The sequence below is a fragment of the Sus scrofa genome, chromosome 12 (assembly GCF_000003025.6).
Source record: "Sus scrofa isolate TJ Tabasco breed Duroc chromosome 12, Sscrofa11.1, whole genome shotgun sequence".
NCBI lineage: Eukaryota > Metazoa > Chordata > Mammalia > Artiodactyla > Suidae > Sus > Sus scrofa.
Genome location: NC_010454.4, coordinates 22921340 through 22943408, shown reverse-complemented (window position 1 = coordinate 22943408; position 22069 = coordinate 22921340). Strand labels below are relative to the sequence as shown.

The following is a 22069-nucleotide window of genomic DNA, read 5'->3' as shown; positions in this document are numbered from 1 at the left end:
ATGGAAGTCCCTGGGCCAGAGACGGAAGCCGAGCCACAGCAGCAACCCGAGCTGCTGCAGTGACAACAATGGGTGCTAGCCCCACTGCACCCTAAGGGAACTCCTCAAGAGGTCTTTTGGAAGAACAGAATGATTCACTGAATAATTCTGTCCCCTCCTTTGTAAATAAGCTTCTTCACCTCCCAATAGGCAACAGTTTCCCTATACAATATTTTTTGTTTTATTGAAGTATAGTTAATTTACAAGGTTGAGATAATTTCTGCTGCACAACAAAGTGACCCAGTCATACATATACATATATCCATTCTCTCTGATTCTTCTCCCACATAGATCATCACAGTCCCTATATAATATTTAAATGTTATTTGATACATGTTATTACTAATAGATTTTTGGGCTGAAAGTTTTTATGTCTACCTTCAATGTCTGCTGGGTCTATGACAGCAAACTCTCAAAGACGGAGAAGTATGTTTTATTTCTTTGATACTTACGCATCTGTAGTCTTTGTGCATCCATTTAAATTTAGCACTTCAATGTTCCTACAGTTTTGTGCAAAGGTCCTTTACAGGAAAGAAAGAAAGCATTTGAAGTGAAATGGGCAAAATACTCAGCATTTAAAAAATAATAAAAGTTACCAATGATGCTAGATGTCGGTACAAAAGTAGTTCACAATTATGAATAAATTAATTTTCAACCATAAACCTCTTAAAACATTGATCTTTTTGTCAACCAAAGTTAAAATTATCCTAACTCTGAGTAAAGACACTTAAAAAAAAAAAGAAAGAAAAAAACTTAAGGCTCCAAAAGAACCATTTATAACATGGGGAATCTGGCTTTGGGGTTTGGTGGGGGAGAGCACTTCTTGTTTTATTCTCAGAACCACACATCCCATTACTGGATATTGTGTTACAAGCAATGAATGTGTATTTGGGTTCAGAACAGCTTAGGAATATGAAACTACTCTAGCCTTTTCTGGGTGAGGTGGTGTTGTTCGGGGCTGTTCTTTATTCACTTCAGTCAAGAGAATGAGTTAATCAACAGGTTCTTACCTTAATGCATTGTCTCCTACTCCGAGACACCCACGAAGACTTAACTTCCGTAAAAAGCCCCCACATCTTTTTGAAATATTCTCCACCACTCGGCCCTGTAACAGCAAACAAACAAACAAAAAAACCCCAGGCACACAAAAAGATAAGCCACATTGTTTTTAAGATAACATTCTAATTTTGAGGCAGCCTCTTCTCTTGTTAAATCAATAGGAAAATTTCACCTTACTGTGAGAAAGCTTTCCTGATTACCCCATCTACCTGCGACATGCCTAAACCCTATGTGGTTATTTATCTTGTTCATCTGATAAGATATTCTGTATCTGAAGAAATGGTGCTCCACAGGTGTCTTATCACACTATATTAATGTAGCTCCCCCACCTCTGGTTAAACTGTTGCTACTGAAGAACGTTAACTCTTTATTATTTCTGTGCATTTATGATCGTACTCTAAACATAGCAGACTCAATGAACATTTAACAAAAGCTCACCGAACGATTTTGTGGCTATGGTGCTTTAAACATTTACATCCATTAAGATTAGAAAATTGTGAAAAACATAAAAACCTAGTATGTAGTGGGTATTATTAAAAAAAAAAAAAAAACAACACTGTATGAAGATAATGGAAAGTTCACACGAGATTTTTTTAAATGTCTTACATGGATCTTTAAGACAACTAAGTTCCACCAGAACTTTAAAGAAAAACCAATTGAAAAAAAAAAATCTTGGAGTTCCTGTTGTGGCTCAATGGTAACAAACCCAACTAGTACCCATGAGAACGCAAGTTCAATTCCTGGCCTCCCTCAGTGGGTTAAAGATCTGGTGTTGCCGTGAGCTGCAGCACGGCTCGGATCTGGAGTTGCTGTGGCTGTGGTGTAGGCTGGCAGCTGCAGCTCTGATTGGACCCTTGGCCTGGGAACTTCTATTTTTTTTTTTTTTTTTTTTTTTTTTGTCTTTTTGCCATTTCTTGGGCCACTCTCGCGGCATATGGAGGTTCCCAGGCTAAGGGTCCAATCGGAGCTGTAGCCTCCGGCCTACGCCAGAGCCACAGCAACGAGGGATCCGAGCTGCGTCTGCGACCTACACCACAGCTCATGGCAACGCCGGATTGTTAACCCACTGAGCAAGGGCAGGGATCGAACCTGCAACCTCATGGTTCCTAGTTGGATTCATTAACCACTGCACCACAACGGGAACTCCCTGGCCTGGGAACTTCTATATGCCACAGGTGCACCCCCCCAAAAAAAACCCTAAATCTTATGCTTCTCAAGAAGAATTGATGCAAATATCATGTCTCAAAAGGTTGTTAACCCTACTTTTTTTTTCAATAAGCACATATAAAAAGACTTCCTTAAAATGAACTAACACAGGTTCACATTTCCACCAGGAAAAAATCCTAACAAAACTTTTTGAGTCTTGTTAATACTAAACAATTTAGTATTACGTCAGTAAAATAATTCTGCTCATTCTCAAAACTGAACAAGTTCCTGGGAACACTGCAGACTCCCATGAGGTTCAGGTGCACTGAAATTAATAGTTTGTCTCTCCAGGGAAAGGAGATTTATATGGTTGGGGGCTAATCTGTCTCCTGCTGTAATTACATTCTAACAAGAGAAATGGGGCCACACACCACGTAATTATACCTCAATATCTCTCTGGAAATCAAACAGGTCAATTCGCTGCCAGTTACTGCCATCCAGAGCCAGAACATTCCAGGCCTATTTTGAAGAAAAGGAGAAAGAATGAGCAGAAGGTGAAACAAAGGGGGAAAGTCGGCAATATTCAAGTTCACACTTCAAACTATTGACTGATCAATTGACTCAAAGATTACTCAGCAGCCCCCCCACCCCCAAACACCGTTAACTCCCAAAAGGTCTGTCTTATTTCTGATTCATACTTTATTGTCCAAGTAAATTATCTCATTAATGAGTGGGTACAGAAATTAGCAGCTAAGAAACATCTTACATTGGGGGGATGGGGAAAGCACACGTTGTGATAAGTATCATAGCCAGAAACTGTTTACTAACTGGAGTTTCTAATCCCAAAATGAGATAATTCAGCTGATAAAAAGTTACTCTATCCCTCAACTAGGAAAAAGGTGAGGATGAAATCAAAGAAGGTAGTACTCTGAATGTGCTGTGTTCAATATATTTGCTACGTTTTTATATATGTATATAATACACACACACACACTCTCTCTCTCTCTCTCTCACATATATATACACATCCACAGCATCACTTGATTGCCCCTGATTGTGACCTGGGACTTACAGAAAAGACAGTATCACTTCTCAATATCAGTGACAATGCCTGATCCTTAACCCACTGAGCCACATAGGAATTCCTCAGGCATGTTTTTTTTACTTGGTCATCTTTCCTTTCAACTTGATTCAGTGGTAAACTCAAAACAATGAAAGCTGGGGTTTCCGTTGTGGCTCAGTGGGGTAAGAACCCGACCAGTATCCATGAGGATGCAGGTTCGATCTCTGGCCTCACTCAGTGGGTTAAGGATCCAGCACTGCCGCAAGCTGTGGCATAGGCTGAAAATGTAGCTTAGATCTGGCACGGGGAGCTGTGGCTGTGGTGCAGGCCAGCAGCTGCAGCTCCAATTCGACCCCTAGCCTGGGAACTTCCACATGCCACAGGTGCGGCCATTAAAAAAAATTTCTTTTTAAACGATGAAAGCCTTAAAACTTCTCCTACATTTCTTTAGTAAGCTAAAAGGAGGCAAGAAAGTTTCCACACTTTTCAATCTTTCAGGATAAGGTGAAAAATGACTCCATTAAGAGTTAACTTGTTGGGTGGGATCATTCTGAATTTGAATCAGAAAGCCTTTAACAGTTTTCCCTTTAACAGTTTTAATACTGTTGAGTTATAAACTCAGAATACCACCTCTTACTATAACATATCAAAACACAGACTGGAGGCGTTCCCAATGTGGCTCAGTGGTAACGAATGTGCCTCAGATCCATCAGGACGCAGATTCGATCCCTAGCCTCGTTCAGTGGGTTAAGGATCTAGCGCTGCTGTGAGCTGTGGTGTAATTCAACCCCTAGCCCAGGAACTTCCATATGCTGCAGGTGGGGCCCTAAAACAAAAACAAAAACACCACAGAATCGATACTGAAATTCTAAAAAGGAAACTGCAGATAACACCTATAAACCCCAGGGTAAATGTCACACAATCAGCAGAAATACGTCAGAGGTATGAGGGTAAAAAAAGTTATCATTCTAGAGATCTTCAAGATTTTCAGAGGATTTCAAAGTTTTTTTTTTTTTTTTTTTTTTTTTAGTGGCTCCCTATTTTTCCAACAGTTTCCACAAGAGACAAAAGATAAAACTTTTAAAGATTATTTGTTAACTAGATTCTTTGGCTAAATATACCTCTGACTTGCTCTGAAATTTCTCATTTCCTTATACTATCTACTCCAGGAAGCAGGAAACATGCTAAACTGAGACTAAAATTAAGAATGACAGGTTCCTCTCTAGAGTCTTTTTTAAAGCAAATTAACTACTTCAAGTACAGAGAATAACAGGCCTACACCAGTGTACCAACTGTTCAGATTTAATGAAAATTGGCATTGTTCCTCTTTTTAAGTTAAAACACATTAAGAGGGAAGAGGAACTTGAACATGAAAAGGACAATTATAACTAACTCAAATCAACATTCCTGAGCCGAGACTTTGTAACTAAACGGTTTAGGCACTTGTCCGGGAATTTCATTTCTCAATGATGACCTCATTCACATGGAGAGAGAAAAGAAACCCCACTAACTCATACCAGCTATGACAAGAGCAACCACTCAGTACCAGGCACAAAAATGTGATGAACAGAAATCATCAAAATACTATTGATTCGTTCCTAAATAGCTGAATACACAGATTTAGCATGGCTTTTAGGATGTAGAAATTAAATTAGCAAGACAGGGAGTTTGGGACTAGCATCCATGAGGACATGGGTTCAATCCCTGGCCTCGCTCAGCAGGTTAAGGATCTCACGTTGCAGGTCGCAGTGGCGGCTCAGATCTTGCGTTACTGTGGCTCTGGTTTAAGCTGGTGGCTATAGCTCTGATTTGACTCCTAGCCTGGGAATCTCCATATGCTGTGGGTACGGCCCTAGAAAGACCCCCCCCAAAAAAAAAATTAGCAAGACAAAGTGAATTTTTTATGGCAAGTTTTGTGGGTTGTTGTTTTTAAGGGAATTGGTACTGGATATCTTAAGGGAAACCTGGGTCCACTTACAAAGATAAATATAATTCTGTATGATATATAACCATATTACACACTCAGCACCTGGGACTATACCTGGTATAGCTAGTTCCTCAATAAACATATGTTAAATAAACAAGTAAAAGCCACTGTCCAAGTTATAAAAAGATGACAGTTGTAGGTATATTCATTTTAAGTTAATTATTATATATCTGTATTACAAAAGAGACTGGGGGGAGTTCCCTCCGTGGCTCAGTGGTTAAGGATCTGGCGTTGCCGTGAGCTGTGGTGTAGGTCGCAGACTCGGCTCGGATCTGGCATTGCTGTGGCTCTGGCGTAGGCCGGTGACTATAGCTCCGATTAGACCCCTAGCCTGGGAACCTCCATATGTGGCGGGAAGCGGCTCTAGAAAAGGCAAAAAGACAAAAAAAAAGAGACTAGGAATGGCTCATAAAGCAGTTTTCCCACAACAGTGATTCTATTCTTAATATTAGTGGCACCAATAAAATTAAGATGTTTCACTATTTTGTCACAGCAATGTCAACTGACAAAAATGGATAAGTAAGAGTAATGCAGCAACTGACTTAGAGAATAGAATTTGGTTTGCTCTACAATCAAAAAAATTAAATTCTGCTATTATCTTTTGAGGAAAAAATACAGAGAGATATCAAGAGCCTTCCTTGTATGTGTATAAAATGAGGTAGGAAAACATAATGAAACACCGTATTATTACAAACCTAAACTTTTTAGGAGTTCCTGTCGTGGCTCAGCAGAAACAAATCTGACTAGTATCCATGAGGACACAGGTTTGATCACTAGCCTCACTCAGTGGGTAAGGATCCGACACCGCCGTGAACTGCGGTGTAGGTCACAGACGTGGCTGGGATCTGGCGTTGCTGCGGCTGTGGCATAGGACAGCAGCTACAGCTCTGATTCCACCCCTAGCCTGGGAACCTCCATATGTTGAGGGTGGGGCCCTAAAAAAAACCTAACCTTTTTATTTGCGTGTTGAATTTTTTTTTCCTTGAAAATATTTCCTCTGTTGTTATTATATAAGCAGTCAAGAGTTTTCAAAAATCAAAGTTAGAAATAGCACACACAGTAGCATTCCACTGCATGGGTTTGGGTATGCCCCGGGTAAACTACATCCTTGGAAACATAACATATAAGTAACTTATGAAGTAAACTGCTGGCCTTCTACAGAAGCTGATTATCATCAGGGTCAGGAAGGAACGTTCTTGCAATTACGTCAGTCATTCTTACCCTGGAGACTTGAGCACAGCGACACAAGGTAACAACATCCAGAAAAGAAAATATCCTAAAAAGAGATGGAGAAAAAGTTTATTATATAATAAAATAGTTTCTCTTGATTTTTGCCTGTAAATAATTGGCAGAAGTTCTTTTAAACAACTACATAAAAAGATGGAGCAACTTAAGTGAAGTCAGCCATACAATGAGACACCAACATCAAATGCTTTCACTGACATGTGGAATCTGAAAAAAGGACAGACGGAACTTCCTTGCAGAACAGATGCTGACTCACAGACAATGAAAAACATGGTCTCTGGAGGAGACAGTTTGTGGGGTGGGGGGATGTGCCTGGGCTGTGGGATGGAAATCCTGTGAAATCAGATTGTTATGATCATTATACAACTACAGATGTGATAAATTCATTTGAGTAATAAAAAAAATGAAAAAAAAAAAAAAAAAAAAGACGGAGCAACTTAATACTGCCAGCATAAAACAGAGGAGGGGAAAGTTATCATCTCCTTGATGATGTATAAGTACCACACTCGTTCAATTATTCACATCAAAGGATGATAAAATATTTCTGATACAATTTTTTAAAAGCAAAAAACCAATGTTCACACTCTGGTTATCAGAAGAAATACGCTAGGTAAATAGCTTCATAAAGAATTTTACAGGAGTTCCCGTCATGGCGCACTGGTTAATGAATCTGACTAGGAACCATGAGGTTGTGGGTTTGATCCCTGCCCTTGCTCAGTGGGTTAACGATCCGGCGTTGCCGTGAGCTGTGGCGTAGGTTGCAGACGCAGCTCGGATCCCTCGTTGCTGTGGCTCTGGCGTAGTCCAGTGGCTGCAGCTCCGATTGGACCCCTAGCCTGGGAACCTCCATATGCCGTGGGAGCGGCCCAAGAAATAGCAAAAAAAAAGACAAAAAAAAAAATTTACAGTTATGAATGAAAAAAGATAAAATAATATTGCTAACACATAAGAAACACCAACTATAAAATGTTAAATCTCAGAGTTCCTGCTGTGGCACGGTGGGTTAAGAATCTGACTGCAGTGGCTCGGGTCACTGTTGAGATGCAGGTTTTTTGGTGTTTTTTTGGTTGTTGTTGCTTTTTTTTAGGGCCGCACCCATGGCATATGGAGGTTCCCAGGCTAGGGGTTGAATCAGAGCTACGGCTGCCGGCCTACGCCTCAGCCACAGCAATGCAGGATCCGAGCCAAATCTGCCACCTACACATTTCATAGCAATGCCAGATCCTTAACCCACTAAGCAAGGCCAGGGATGGAACCAGCAGCCTCTCGGTTCCTAGTTGGATTCGTTTCCACTGTGCCATGACGGGAACTCCAGAGGTGCAGGTTTGAATCCCAGCCTGTGCAGTGGGTTAAAGGATCAGGCGTTGCCACAGCTGCAGGGTAGGTCGCAGCTGCAGCTCGGATTCAAACCCTGGCCTGGAAACTTGCATATACTGCAAGTGTGGCCATAAAATTTAAATAAATAAATAGTTGATAACTCTCTACAGTGTAAGCTGCCTGTAAAGACAGGTTGCAGCCTCCCGGGATTAATGTCACTTCTTTTAAAACTCTCCGTACTCAAGGACCCCCTTAAAGGTCATTTTGATCTGAATAACAATGAAGCTTTTCTGCAAGTGGCAAAAAGTCTAATATAGCATGTATTTTAAAGTGTTAAGGAAATCGAAGTTCGGCTTGCTTTAAGAATTTTATGACATTCCTTGAGCTAACTAGAGATACCCGGAATGTTATAAAACGGAAGTCAGGACGTATTAATTAATGAAGGGTACATTTTCTATTCCCTTATTACTTTGAGTTAGCTTAATGGAACAAAATTTTGTTATTTAGTGATTAGAAGCTATCAGTCACATTTGAGAACATGGAATAAACTGAGTCAATAATCACATCAGACAGAAAGCTAAGTGTATTTTGTAAATGTTTTTTGAAAAGTTTTTTGTTTTGTTTTTTTTTAAAAACTTTTTTTTTCTTTTTAGGGCTGCACCTGGGGCATATGGAAGTTCCCAGCCTAAGGGATGAATTGGAGCTATAGCTGCCGGCCTAGGCCACGGCCACAGCCAGGCAGGATCTGAGTCACATCTGCCAAACTCATGGCAATGCCAGATTCTTAACCCACTGAGAGAGGCCAGGTATCAAACCTGTATCTTCATGGACACTAGTCAGGTTTGTAACCCCCTGAGCTACAACAGGAACTCCTGGAAACCTTTTCTTTATTTGGGTAACATATATAACATAAAACTCACCACTTAACCATGTTTAAGTATATAGTTCAGGAGTATTAAATACATTCACAATGTTGTGCAACCACCACCACCATCCAGGGCCAGGACTTTTTTATCTTCCCAACTGACTCCTCATTCCTCATTCCCCCAGCACCTGATAACCACCACTATACTCTATGAATTTCACTACTCTAGGTACTTCACATGGAATCATATGGTATTTAACCCTTTGTGACAGACTTATTTAGCATAATGTCTTTAGAGTTCATCCACGTTGTTGTACACATCACAATTTCCTTCCTTTTTAATGCTGAATGATATTCCAGTGTTTATGTATACCACATTTTATACATCTGCCCATAGATGGAAAAGGCCAGATGCCTTTCTTGTTCCTCTGAGATAGACTTGCTACCACCCTGATGGCTCTCCTTAATGCATTCCTCATCATTTTAATACTGATTACCAGAGTTCCTGTCATGGTGCAGTGGTTAATGAATCTGACTAGGAACCATGAGGTTGCGGGTTCGGTCCCCGGCCTCGCTCAGTGGGTTAAGGATCTGGCGTTGCCGTGAGCTGTGGTATAGGTCGCAGACTCGGCTCGGATCTGGCATTGCTGTGGCTCTGGCGTAGGCCAGTGGCTACAGCTCCGATTGGACCCCTAGCCTGGGAACCTCCATATGCCGTGGAGCAGCTCAAGAAGAGGCAAAAAAAAAAAAAAAAAACTGATTACCAACTCCATCACCCAATATATACATATACCCCCAATCTAGGTACCTGAACTCCTAAAACAATAAGTTTATCTAATTCAACAAATGCTTTTTTTTTTTTTTTTTTGGTCCTTTTGTCTTTTCTAGAGCAGCTTCCCATGGTATATGGAGGTTCCCAAGCTAGGGGTCCAATCGGAGCTGTAGCCACCAGCCTACGCCAGAGCCACAGTAACTCGGGATCCAAGCCATGTCTGCAACCTTCATACACCACAGCTCACGGCAATGATGGATCCTTAACCCAGTGAGCAAGGCCAGGGATTAAACCTGCAACCTCATGGTTCCTAGTCGGATTCGTGAACCACTGCACCACGATGGCAACTCCTCAACAAACATTCTTACATCGCTTAAATGCTGCTGCTTTTTCCTGTCATCCACAATATAGTACTTTTAGTGGAGCTTCCTAATCTAAAGATCCTGTTTCTGGCAAATCACCACTAATCCCTGGGAAATTTGTATAACAAATTTGTTATACAATGGCAGAGGCACAAGCAAGAAATTTTTCAGATAATAATCCTGGTTATTAGACTCAAGAGCAAGGTTTTCCACAAAAGAAAGCACAATAGATAGACATGAAACTTCACACTGGAGGTCAAATGCAGACCTAGGAAATCTTCGGAAGCACACGTCTCAACAACTGTAATTCCATTCTTAGAATGAACTGCTGGGGTTCTTGATGTCAAAATTTCTGTGAGTTAGCTTTTCACCTGGATTTTAACATCAAGGTATATCAGAGAGAGAGAGAGAGAGAAGACAAATACAGTTGCTACGTTCCTCTATTCAAGTAATAGAAGCTTCGAAGTTCCCATTGTGGCTCAGCAGGTTAAGAACTCGACAAGCATCCATGAAGATGCAGGTTCAATAACTGGCCTCGCTCAGTGGGTTAAGGATCCAGCATTGCTGGGGCTGTGGTGTAGGTGGGCAGCAGCTCCGATATGACCCCTAGCCTGAGAACTTCCATATGCCGCAGGTGCAGCCCTAAAATAAATAAATAAATAAATAAGAGCTTAGACTTTGCAGTCCTGATTCTGCTCCCTGGTCAGACGGATGGGATAAGCCTCCATGCTTCAATCCTTTTTACCACTCCATAAGCAGTCTTTCTAAATGTCTGCTATTATTTACTAACCTTTGACTTCTACTTATTCTATGTTCTTGACAAAAGAGACAATTAGCTTTAGAAACCCCAATATAAGGATTGATGGGATAAACTGCTAGGGTTTTACCAATAGCAATTTTGGAGGTAGAGAGAATGAAGGACAGGGAACAGAGGAGGAAGAATAAATGAGCATTTATTCTTCTGGATATGATAACGTTAACTTGAAAAACTGCACTTAGAAGTGTGCATTTGTAGGATAAATCAAGGGGAAATGATACTGATATCTCTATACGATATAAATAAACTACAGTATACTTAACACCTTCCTGCTTTTCATCATCTTCAGGCTTGGTACCTTAGACTTTAACCCTTCACGTAATTCCTTCTGAGGATATGTATGTCCATAAGGTTAAGATCAAAGAGAGAAGAAAACTGAGATAGAATGAAAGGCCAGTTATTGCTGAAGGATCCTCCTTGGCTGCTTCAATAAAAGTCCTCTTCCATCTCTTATAAAAAAAAACTGGCCTACCTTTAGGCTGCCCAGTTTTAAGCAGAGTATGCCTCACCTTCCCCACTCAAGCAAAATGACTTTGGCCAGGTTTCTGAGATATAATGTGGAAGAAGACAGGATTTAATTATAAATAAGTCTAATTGCTGCAGTAAAAAAGAAAAAAGGAGTTCCTTGGTGGCTCAGCAGTTTAAGGATCTAGCATTGTCATTTGCAGAGGCATGCATTTTTTTTTTTTTTTTTTGTCTTTTTGTCTTTGTTGTTGTTGTTGCTATTTCTTGGGCCGCTCCTGCGGCATATGGAGGTTCCCAGGCTAGGGGTTGAATCGGAGCTGTAGCCACCGGCCTACACCAGAGCCACAGCAACGCGGGATCCAAGCCGCGTCTGCAACCTACACCACAGCTCACGGCAACGCCGGATCGTTAACCCACTGAGCAAGGGCAGGGACCGAACCCGCAACCTCATGGTTCCTAGTCGGATTCGTTAACCGCTGCGCCACAACGGGAACTCCGCAGAGGCATGGATTTGATCCCCGGCCCTGGGACTTCCACATGCCAAAGGTGAAAAAAAGGGAAAGAGGGAAAAAAGACACTCTGCCCAGCCCCCCACAAACCAAACCCTTAATACCAGATCCTCAGAGGAAAACATAGGGTTGGTTGCTAAAGTAAAACTGAGTATATTTTGGGACATGGCTACCCATGGCATGGTTCTACAAAAAGAATTTATTCCCAACTTTCCTTTTCTTACGACAAATATCCAAAATCTTCTTGTGCAATACCTCTTTAACTTAATATAGTTCTTTTCATTAAACAAAGCAAAAAGCATAATGTAGTCCTGGAGTGGGTGTAACAAAATGAGTAACTCCGCTTATATCATGGGGATATCTATGGGCACAACTTCTTCAAAGAGTAATTTGATAGTGCCCATTAAAATAAAACACACACACTATATCCTGTAGATGCAAAAGTATGAGTAAAGATGGAGTTCCCGTTATGGTGCAGCGGAAACAAATCCGACTAGGAACCATGAGGTTGCAGGTTCGATCCCTAGCTTCACTCAGCAGGTTAAGGACCAGGCGTTGCCGTGAGCCGTGGTGTAGGTTGCAGATGTAGCTGGGATCTGGTGTGGCTGTGGCTGTGGCTGTTGCATAGGCTGGGAGCTACAGCTCTGATTGGACCCTTAGCCCGGGGAACCTCCATATGCTGCAGGTACGGCCCTAAAAAGCAAAAAAAAAAGAGAGAGAGAGAGAGAATAATGTTAATATGCATCAATACAAAAAAAAATGCTTAAATATATTATGGTACAAAAACAAAAACCAAAAACTTAGCAGCCATTAGAAAGAATGAGATAGTTACATGAACCAACCTAAGAAGATGTCAATGACTGTTAAATACAGAAACAAAAACTAGGGAGTTCCCGTCCTGGCGCAGTGGTTAACAAATCTCACTAGGAACCATGACGTTGTGGGTTTGATCCCTGGCCTCGCTCAGTGGGTTAAGGATCCGGCATTGCCATGAGCTGTGGTTTAGGTCGCAGATATGGCTTGGATCCTGGGTTGCTGTGGCTGTGACATAAGCCAGCAGCTACAGCTGATTTGACCCCTAGCCTGGGAACTTCCATATGCTGTGGGTGTGACCCTAAAAAGAAAAAAAAAAAAAAAGAAAGAAAGAAACAGAAACTAGTTGTAGAACAGTCTTTATATCATGTTTTCACTTGTGAAAAATGTAAAATATGAACACATGCATCAAAGTATTGCAAATATCCTATATCTAGATACAAGAAGATATATGTTACCTTTGCAGGGGAAAATAGGCTTTTGCAGGAACGTTGTTGAGACAGCAGGCGTAAGGAAGCCATTTGTTTATTACTTTTTATTTACGGTTTTTTAAAGTATTGGGCTCATGAGTAATTCGTACCTATTTGTTAAAAAAAAATTTAAGGCGCTAGATTCAGATCTTTGGCCACATAACGTTAAATCTTGCTCTGAAATTAGGGTATTGTCACTGCAGTGGCTTGGGTCACTGCTGTGGCACAGGTTGGACGCCTGGCTCAGGAACTTTCATATGCTACAGGCATGGCCAAAACCAAAATAAACCAAACCAAAACAAACCCAATAACTGTATGTCAGTGTTCTTATTATCAGACTATAGATGTAGGTTTGCTAGGCCTCTGTTTTATGTAAGAGGACTTCGGGTACAATTATGACATTATGATTATTATCCATGTTCTTGTGAGGAACTCTGCTAGAGGCAATGCATGCTACCTGTAGCTATAATGGACTTATTTCCAAGGGATTATATTCAGCATAAATTATACAAACCTAATCTATTCATATCTGGTAATTCCATGCAGCATACTAAATCATTTAGTTTCTTAGGTGTCCAAGTAACTATTACTATTACTAATGAGACAAGCTGACTGGGCAGTTCTCTCTTTCTAAATGAGATGCAATGGGAATGTTAATGAGGCTTTGACCACAGTAAGCAACTGGCAGAATCACCTTCCAGTCATCTTAGATATGAACTGTGGCAGGAATTTTGAGCAACTCATTGAACCATTTGCTCACATACTAAAATAATTTTTTCTTGAGGAAATAAAAATAAAATTAAGTGTAAAAGTAGATAGTGCTTTTTGGGGGGTGAAGTCATGGTTAGGCTTTTCATTTTTCATCAGAGGATGACAAATCTACGACCCATCCACCCGGTTTGAAATATAGGAATTAATCATCAATCCACAACTAAGACTATTTTTACTCTAGACCCAGAAAAGAAATAGTCTTTGTGCTACCTTAATCTTATGAAAAGTTCACATTTATAGTGATACTCACGGAAAATCGTCTAAAGGACACTGATGATCCCGGTATATATGCAACATTCCACTTGTGCTGGGCACTGTGACTGACTCTCCAACATCCATTTCATCCCAGTTAATTAGTCTAACCCTGTCACAGTGACTGGTTCAGGCCTAAACCAATTTGGACTAATGAGATCTGAGAAGAGGCTTTATTGGAGTATCAGTGCTGGCTATCTCTCCCTTTGGCATGAACAAAGACACATGCTGATGCAGTATTTGCTGGCATCTACCCGGGCCCATAAGGAAAAGCAGCTTTAGGACCAAGCTGAAATTGTATATGGCAGAATACAGAAAGAAAACTGCTGATGACACCGCAGAGCTCCTAAATCAATTATCCTTAGGATATAGGTAGCCTGACCTATCCTTATATTTCACTTTCTATGAGATAAACACCCTGTTTAAGCCAAAATTGAGTTGGAATTACTTGCAGCTGAAAGCAAGTTTGGCTCAACTGGCCTGAAGCATGCATTTTTTAGACACTATTATTATTTTTTTTGTGTGTGTGTGTCTTTTTGCCATTTCTTGGGCCGCTCCTGCGGCATATGGGAGGTTCCCAGGCTAGGGGTCGAATCGGAGCTGTAGCCGCCAGCCTACACCAGAGCCACTGCAACGCGGGATCCGAGCCGCGTCTGCGACCTACACCACAGCTCACGGCAACGCCAGATCCTTAACCCACTGAGCAAGGGCAGGGACTGAACCCGCAACCTCATGGTTCCTAGTCGGATTCGTTAACCACTGCGCCACGACGGGAACTCCCTAGACACTATTATTTTAAGTGTTAGAGCTCCTACCACTTCAGTCACCATGTGATGATGATGCCAAGTTGGAATCTGACCGAACCTAGACGGACACCTGACCCAAGGCTGCCCAATCTATAGGATAACCACTAGGCTACATGATATTTTAGACCCAAAGTTCTTCATTTTGGTGTCTGAGAGGCTATGCGTTTCTTTCTGGCTTCCTTATTTCCCATGGGTACTGGTAAATCCTGTAAGAGCTAAATAAACACAATATAGTCCCTTCCTTGCCTTTAGTTACTACATGTATGCTGATGACTTCCAAGTCATGCTGGTAAGCTTTAGACCTATATATACATCTGCCTTTTGATATTCCTACTTGGATAGCTGCAACTACCAAAATTGAACTCATTTTATTTTCTTCCCATTAGCCTTGTTCTTTTACCAATCTTCTTTCTTTTTTTTTTTTCCTTTTTTCTTTTTCTTTTTCTTTTTTTGTCTTTTTGCCATTTTCTTGGGCCGCTCTAGTGGCATATGGAGGTTCCCAGGCTAGGGGTCGAATCGGAGCTGCAGCCGCCGGCCTATGCCAGAGCCACAGCAACACGGGATCCGAGCCGCATCTGCAACCTACACCACAGCTCACGGCAACACCGGATCATTAACCCACTGAGCGAGGCCAGGGAACGAACCCGCAACCTCATGGCTCCTAGTTGGATTCGTTAACCACTGCGCCACAACGAGAACTCCGCAATCTTCTTTCTTTCACTCTCTCTCTCTCTTTCTTTCTTTCCCCTTCTTTGGGCCACACCTGTGGCATATGGAAGTTCCCAGGCTAGAGGCTGAATCAGAGCTATAGCTGCCAGCCTATGCCACAGCCACAGCAATGCTAGACCCAAGCTGCTCTCTGTGACCTATACCACAGCTTGTGGCAATGCTGGGTCCTTAACCCACTGAGTGAGACCAGGGATCGAACCTGCATCCTCATGGACACTAGTTGGATTCTTAACCCACTGAGCCACAACAGGAACTCTATCTTTGACTCCTTTCTAATACAACCCCCATTATCAGCACATCAAGTCAACCAGCAAATATGTTGCCAATCATAACTCTTAAAAATCTCCAATTGAGTCCATTTTCTTTCTAGCCTATCATCACCATGGGGTTCAGGCTATCACTTCTTCCCAATAAAAGGAAGAATTTTTTGTTTTAAATTATATAAATAAAATTATATAATTATATAATTATACTTACAAATATATTATATACTTAGGATAAATTATATTATCTTGTAAATTAAAATAAGTGTATATATTATATATTATATAATATATATGTATATTTTAAGAGGGAATTCACATACCATAAAATTTACCTTTTTAAAGAGCACAATCCAGTGAGTTTTAGCACATCCACAATGTTGTGGAATCATCATTATCTACAATTTCAGAACATTTTCTTTTCTTTTTTTTTTTTTTTTGGCCCCACTCATGGCATGTGGAAGTTCCCAGGCCAGGGATCAAACCTGTGACCCAAGCCACTGCAGTGACAAAGCCATATCCTTAACCTGCTGCACCACAACGGAACCCCCAGAACATTCTTATCACCCGTAAAAGAAACCCCATACACATTAGCAGTCATTCCCCATCACCCCCTTACTGCAGTCCTGACAACCCCTATCTCTATGGATTTGTCTACTTTGGACTTTTCATATCAATGGACCAATATAGTATGTGGCCTTCGCGTCTGGCTTCTTCCACTTAACATGTTTTAAATCACACATTTACGCTGAAGTACCTATCTGTACTTCATTCCTTTTTGTGGCTGAATAATAATATTCCATTGTATAGCTATAACATACTTTGTCTAGCCATTCTTCAGTTAATGGACATTTGGGCTGTTTCCACTTCTTGGTTATTATGAATAAGGGTGTTATGAACACTCATGTATAAGTTTTTGTGTGAACATAATTGAATAGAGTAATATAAATGATGAGTTATGAGCAAGGAGAGCATCCATGGGGAGGATGACCTAACATGAGATATTGGATAAGTCCAGTAAAGGAACAGCCTGGAGTGGACTGTCACAGGTTGGGAAGGCTGAGAAGCACATCCAAGCAGGTGATTCAGCATAAGGAGTTGAAGTCTGAAAGAACTGAGGGTGTCCACACTCTGGAGTGACCTATCATAAGGTGTCAGTGTCTGGGCCAGGTGAAGAGGGGTGTCTACATAGAGGAAAAACACAGCATGGGTTCTGGAACCCAAACAGAGTAGAAGAGTGTCCATGGCAAGAGGAGGGGGATGGTCCAGCACGAGGTACGTGAACCCAGTGTGGGCAAAGATGGAATCCTTGTGAGAGAAGCAGCAGCAGCAGCAGCAGCAGCAGCAGTCTGAGGGTGACTACCATCAGGAAGACTGAGTAAATAACAAAACGTGGAGTTCCCGTCGTGGCGCAGTGGTTAACGAATCCGACTAGGAACCATGAGGTCGCGGGTTCGGTCCCTGCCCTTGCTCAGTGGGTTAACGATCCGGCGTTGCCGTGAGCTGTGGTGTAGGTTGTAGACGCGGCTCAGATCCCGCGTTGCTGTGGCTCTGGCGTAGGCCGGTGGCTACAACGCCGATTCAACCCCTAGCCTGGGAACCTCCATATGCCGCGGGAGCGGCCCAAGAAATAGCAACAACAACAACAAAAAAAGACAAAGAAAAAAAAAAAAATAACAAAACGTATTAAGGACAACAACAATCGGTTTATCATCGTCACAGAAGGGAGTTACAAATCTGGAAAGGAAGGAAAGTAGACTTATGTGGTGCTGGATTGGAAAATACAAAATAAAATATTAAGGACCTACTGATGGGACATCAGGTCTGCAATTTACTCTAATAGTTTAGGAAGAAAAGTTTTTTTGTACCACACTACAACTTTTCTATAAACTTGAGATTAAGAAAATACTCTTCACCTTAATAAACCACACTAAGATTTTATCCTAATGAAATCATAAAGGATTGTTTCAAAGACTCACAAGAAAAAAGAGCATAATAGCTGTGCCATGACAGCAGACAACTGGAGAAAACACCTAGAGTCTAAGGAGGAAGGAATTCTGAAAACTATGGTAAGGTTAGGAACCAGACTAGAATGACCAATAACATCACTTTCATCCAACACTTATTTTGGAGGTTCTGGCTAAAGCAATGAGGAAAGAAATAATATAAATATTGGAAGAGGTTTTTTTTTTTTTTTTTTTGCTTTGGTTTTTGTTTTTCTGGCAGGGGTCACAAATATATAGAAAATCTAAGAAACAACCAAACATGAGTAGAACTAATAGTAAAAGTATGAATAGGAGTTCCCGTCGTGGTGCAGTGGTTAACGAATCCAACTAGGAACCATGAGGGTGAGGGTTCGTTCCCTGGCCTTGCTCAGTGCGTTAAGGATCCGGTGTTGCCGTGAGCTGTGGTGGAGGTTGCAGATGTAGCTCGGATCCTGCATTGCTGTGGCTGTGGCATGGGCTGGTGGCTACAGCTCCAACTGGACCCCTAGCCTGGGAACCTCCATATGCCGCGGGAGTGGCCCAAGAAATGTAAAAAGACAAAAAAAAAAAAAAAAAAAAAGAGCGAGAGAGTTATAAATATGGAAAGGAAGAAAGCTAAAATGAGCCCTATGGTATCAGACTGGAATTGGAGATGTTAGTAATCTATCCATCTATATATATAGACAGATATAAAATTGCATAAAGATGTGCATTTATGCACCACCCATCTCTAAATATGTATTTCTATGCTTCATCTATAAGCACTGATGCCCCAGTAGCAATAAGTACAGCTAGGGCAGAGATGTTAGCTTCTAAATACCATTCTCCATGAAAAAACATCCCCAAACTCCTTATAAAAATGTCTGATTCCAGGACTAGGCTAGGAAAAATGTAAGAAGGTCCTAGAATAATCTTGCTATGTCAAAAAACAAGGATATAGGAGTTCCCTTGTGGCAGCAGGTTAAGGATCCGGCAATGTCACTGCAGCCTGGGAACGTCCACACACTGCAAGTGTGGCCAAAAAAAAAAACCACAAACAAAAATCCCCCAAGGATATAATCAAAGAACAATGGGGATATATTCCAGGAACACAGACTACAACTGTCAGAGGCTAAATCTGGACTATTTTGAGCATTAAACAAGGATAACACAACCAGGATTACAATACACTGAATAAAATGGAAATCCATGAGTTTATATTGATATTAATAAATTAAGAAACAAATGAAATAGAAGGGACTTAAATTTACTTCTTTAGTAAATAAAATGTAGAAGTAATGACAGAATTAGAAAATCACCATTTGGCAATTACAACAGTAACAACTGTTTCAGGCAAGAATCAAACTACAGAGTCAAAATTTGATGAAAAACAAGATATTTGCATGGTCTCAAACTACTTCACCACAGGACACTCAATAATTATAAAGGGAAAATAGTAATATTACAGTGGAGAAATACGGCACGTGCCACCCGAACCAAATGATCAAAGTTATATCAACATTAATGGGATGGACAGACACCTTTTTCTATGACGTGAACAGTGAGAAGGCTACTACATCATTTCTGTGGTATTCCATTCCTATAAAACTGCACCAACTGAACTGAATCATGAGAGACAGTCTATAAAATAACTGCCCTACAATCTATAAAATTATCATGGCTATAAAAGACAAAGATTGAGGGGCTATTCAAAATTAAAGCCATCTGAAGAGAAGAGACAGGTAATTGCAACTTGTGATCTTGGACTGCAGCCCGACTCAGAAAGAAAAGTCTTTTTTCTCCCCTTTTACTATAAAGAGCAGGAATGGGATAATCAGTAAAAGAGGGATGAGGTCAGTAAATTAGATAATAATATGAAATCAATGTTCACTTCCTCATTCTGAACTGTGGTTACGTAACAGAATGTCTTTATTTTTAGAAAATACACACTGAAGTCTTGGATAGAAAGTATGGTCTGTAACTTACCTTGAATGGTTCAGAAAAAAAATAGAGAAAATGATAACACAAGTGAGGTAAAATTTGGGGAATCCAAGTAAAAGGTTTATGGAAATTCTGTGAACTATTTCTGCATCTTTTCAGTAAATCTGAAATTATTTAAAAACAAAAATTAGAAAAAAGGAGGTAAAAAATACATTAAAATCTCAAAAGAGTTGGTAGAAGCAAAAATACGAGCAATAGTCACAAATATCTAATTGGGTCATCTTGTATTTTGCAAGCTAACTCCTACATTCAAGCCTTGAATACATTTAACATGCAGAAACACATAAACTTCAGGAAACTAAGTGATCGTTTAAAACAAAATTGCTTAGATCGTCTTCACAAAATTAAACCTGATTTCTTAAGATTATTTTGTAAATGTTTTCTTCCAGGACATTCCTAGAAGACTCATATTCCTCTGTCCCCAAGACAGAGCTGACCTAGACAGAGACATGATTTTAGGGCTATTAAACCAGCTTCAAAGTGCCAAGCTGAGCCTGGTGGGAGCTTATGGTGTTGGGATGTTTAAGAGGAAGACAAATGGGACTTGAGGGGGAGAAAGTATTTTCACATAGTTAGGTGGGGTTCTTTATGTCAAAATACCAACAGCTCTGTCTGTCCACATTTATGCACGATTTACACACAGGCAGTGTGCCTAATACGTATCTTCTTTTTTTTTTTTTTTTGTCTTTTTGTCTTTTTTGTTATTGTTGTTGTTGCTATTTCTTGGGCCGCTCCCGCGGCATATGGAGGTTCCCAGGCTAGGGGTCGAATCGGAGCTGTAGCCACCGGCCTACGCCAGAGCCACAGCAACGCGGGATCTGAGCCGCGTCTGCAACCTACACCACAGCTCACGGCAACGCCGGATCATTAACCCACTGAGCAAGGGCAGGGACTGAACCCGCAACCTCATGGTTCCTAGTCGGATTTGTTAACCACTGCGCCACGACGGGAACTCCTAATACGTATCTTCTTAATAGTCCACCTTATTAATACTCCATTACTACCATAATGTCAAGGCAGCAAAGGAGTTGCAACTGGCTAAGAAAATTTGAGGATAAACTCTCTCCCTGACTGAACTAAAATAAAACATCCAATTTACTCCCCAGAGTATGGAACATTAGACTTGGAAGTATTAAACTAGCAAATGGCAATTATGAAGAAATAATCAAATCAGAAGAGATGAAGTTCCATAGTCCAATTTCCTAACTATACGCACAAAGTTTATAAATTCTCCAATACAAACAATATCACAAATTGTCTGCTTGCCAGGCAAACCATAAGGGGAAAAAATCCTCAACTACAACACTATTTATTATGCAAATCTTGCAGTACACCTGAATCAAAGACACTTTGCCTCTATCCACAAGGGGAAATAATCTCTCTCATATCTGAAATGCCCTTTTCCCTTAGTGTCTAGTTAACCACCACTTACCCCCTTAAGACTCAACTCATGTCTCACTTGCTTGGAAGCATCTTCTGAACTCTCCAATGTTGGCTGTAAAGTCTTACATGTGAGCTTGCTATAACATAATGTTTGAGGCGAACATCCATTATAGCTCCCCCCCACTTTTTCTTTCTTTTTAGGGCCGCACCTGCGGCATATGTAAGTTCCCAGACTAGGGGTCAAATCAGAGCTGCAGCTGCCGGCCTACACCACAGCCACGGCAACGCCAGATCTGAGCTGCATCTGCTTGTGGCAACACTGGATCCTTAAGCCCTCTTAACCTGCTGAGCCATAATGGAACTCCCTTCCCTTTCCTGATTTTGCTTTGAATCTTTTCCCTGTAATAAATTAGCCATGAGTATGACGACTATATGCTGAGCCCTCTGAGCCCTTCTAGTAAATCACCAAACCCAGGGGTGGTCCTGACGACCTCCAACATAGCATGATTATCTATTTTAGACAAAAGAAAAAAAACCACCCAGCCAATTCATTCTTTCCATCTACGTTTTAATGAAAAAAGGAGTTCCTGTTGTGGCGCAGTGGTTAACGAATCTGACTAGGAACCATGAGGTTGCGGGTTTGATCCCTGGCCTTGCTCAGTGGGTTAAGCATCCGGCGTTGCCGTGAGCTGTGGTGTAGGTTGCAGATGCGGCTCAGATCCTGTGTTGCTGTGGCTCTGGCGTAGGCTGGAGGCTACAGCTCCAATTGGACCCCTAGCCTGGGAACCTCCATATGCTGAGGGAGTGGCCCCAGAAATGGCAAAAAGACAAAAAAGAAAAAAAAAAAAAAGAAAAAAAGAAAAAAGTTTCAGATTCTTATAATAATAATCCTCATTCTGAAACTACACTTTGTTTTAGAGCCAAAAAGGCATGTGTGGGCTCAAAGAGTCTTATCACTCACATTATTTTTA

The 22069-nt window shown here is 41.0% G+C and overlaps 1 protein-coding gene across 9 annotated transcripts in view; it reads right to left on the bottom strand.

Moving 5' to 3' along the window:
- Window positions 1-22069, bottom strand: part of FBXL20 (F-box and leucine rich repeat protein 20) — a 99283-nt gene that overhangs the window by 29269 nt on the left and 47945 nt on the right. For 8 of the 9 annotated variants that reach the window (XR_002337140.1, XR_002337139.1, XM_013979813.2 and 5 more), the window contains 4 exons: window positions 6516-6570; window positions 2689-2763; window positions 1050-1144; window positions 492-560 (listed from right to left, as the gene is read on the bottom strand). Coding sequence is in view for 6 of the 9 variants with exons in the window: in XM_013979813.2 (XP_013835267.1) it covers window positions 492-560; window positions 1050-1144; window positions 2689-2763; window positions 6516-6570 (294 nt within the window). In the remaining 3 variants the exon portion in view is untranslated. Of the gene's footprint in view, window positions 1-491; window positions 561-1049; window positions 1145-2688; window positions 2764-6515; window positions 6571-19700; window positions 19820-22069 lie in introns of all 9 variants that reach the window. The other variant, XR_002337138.1, reaches the window with a different exon arrangement.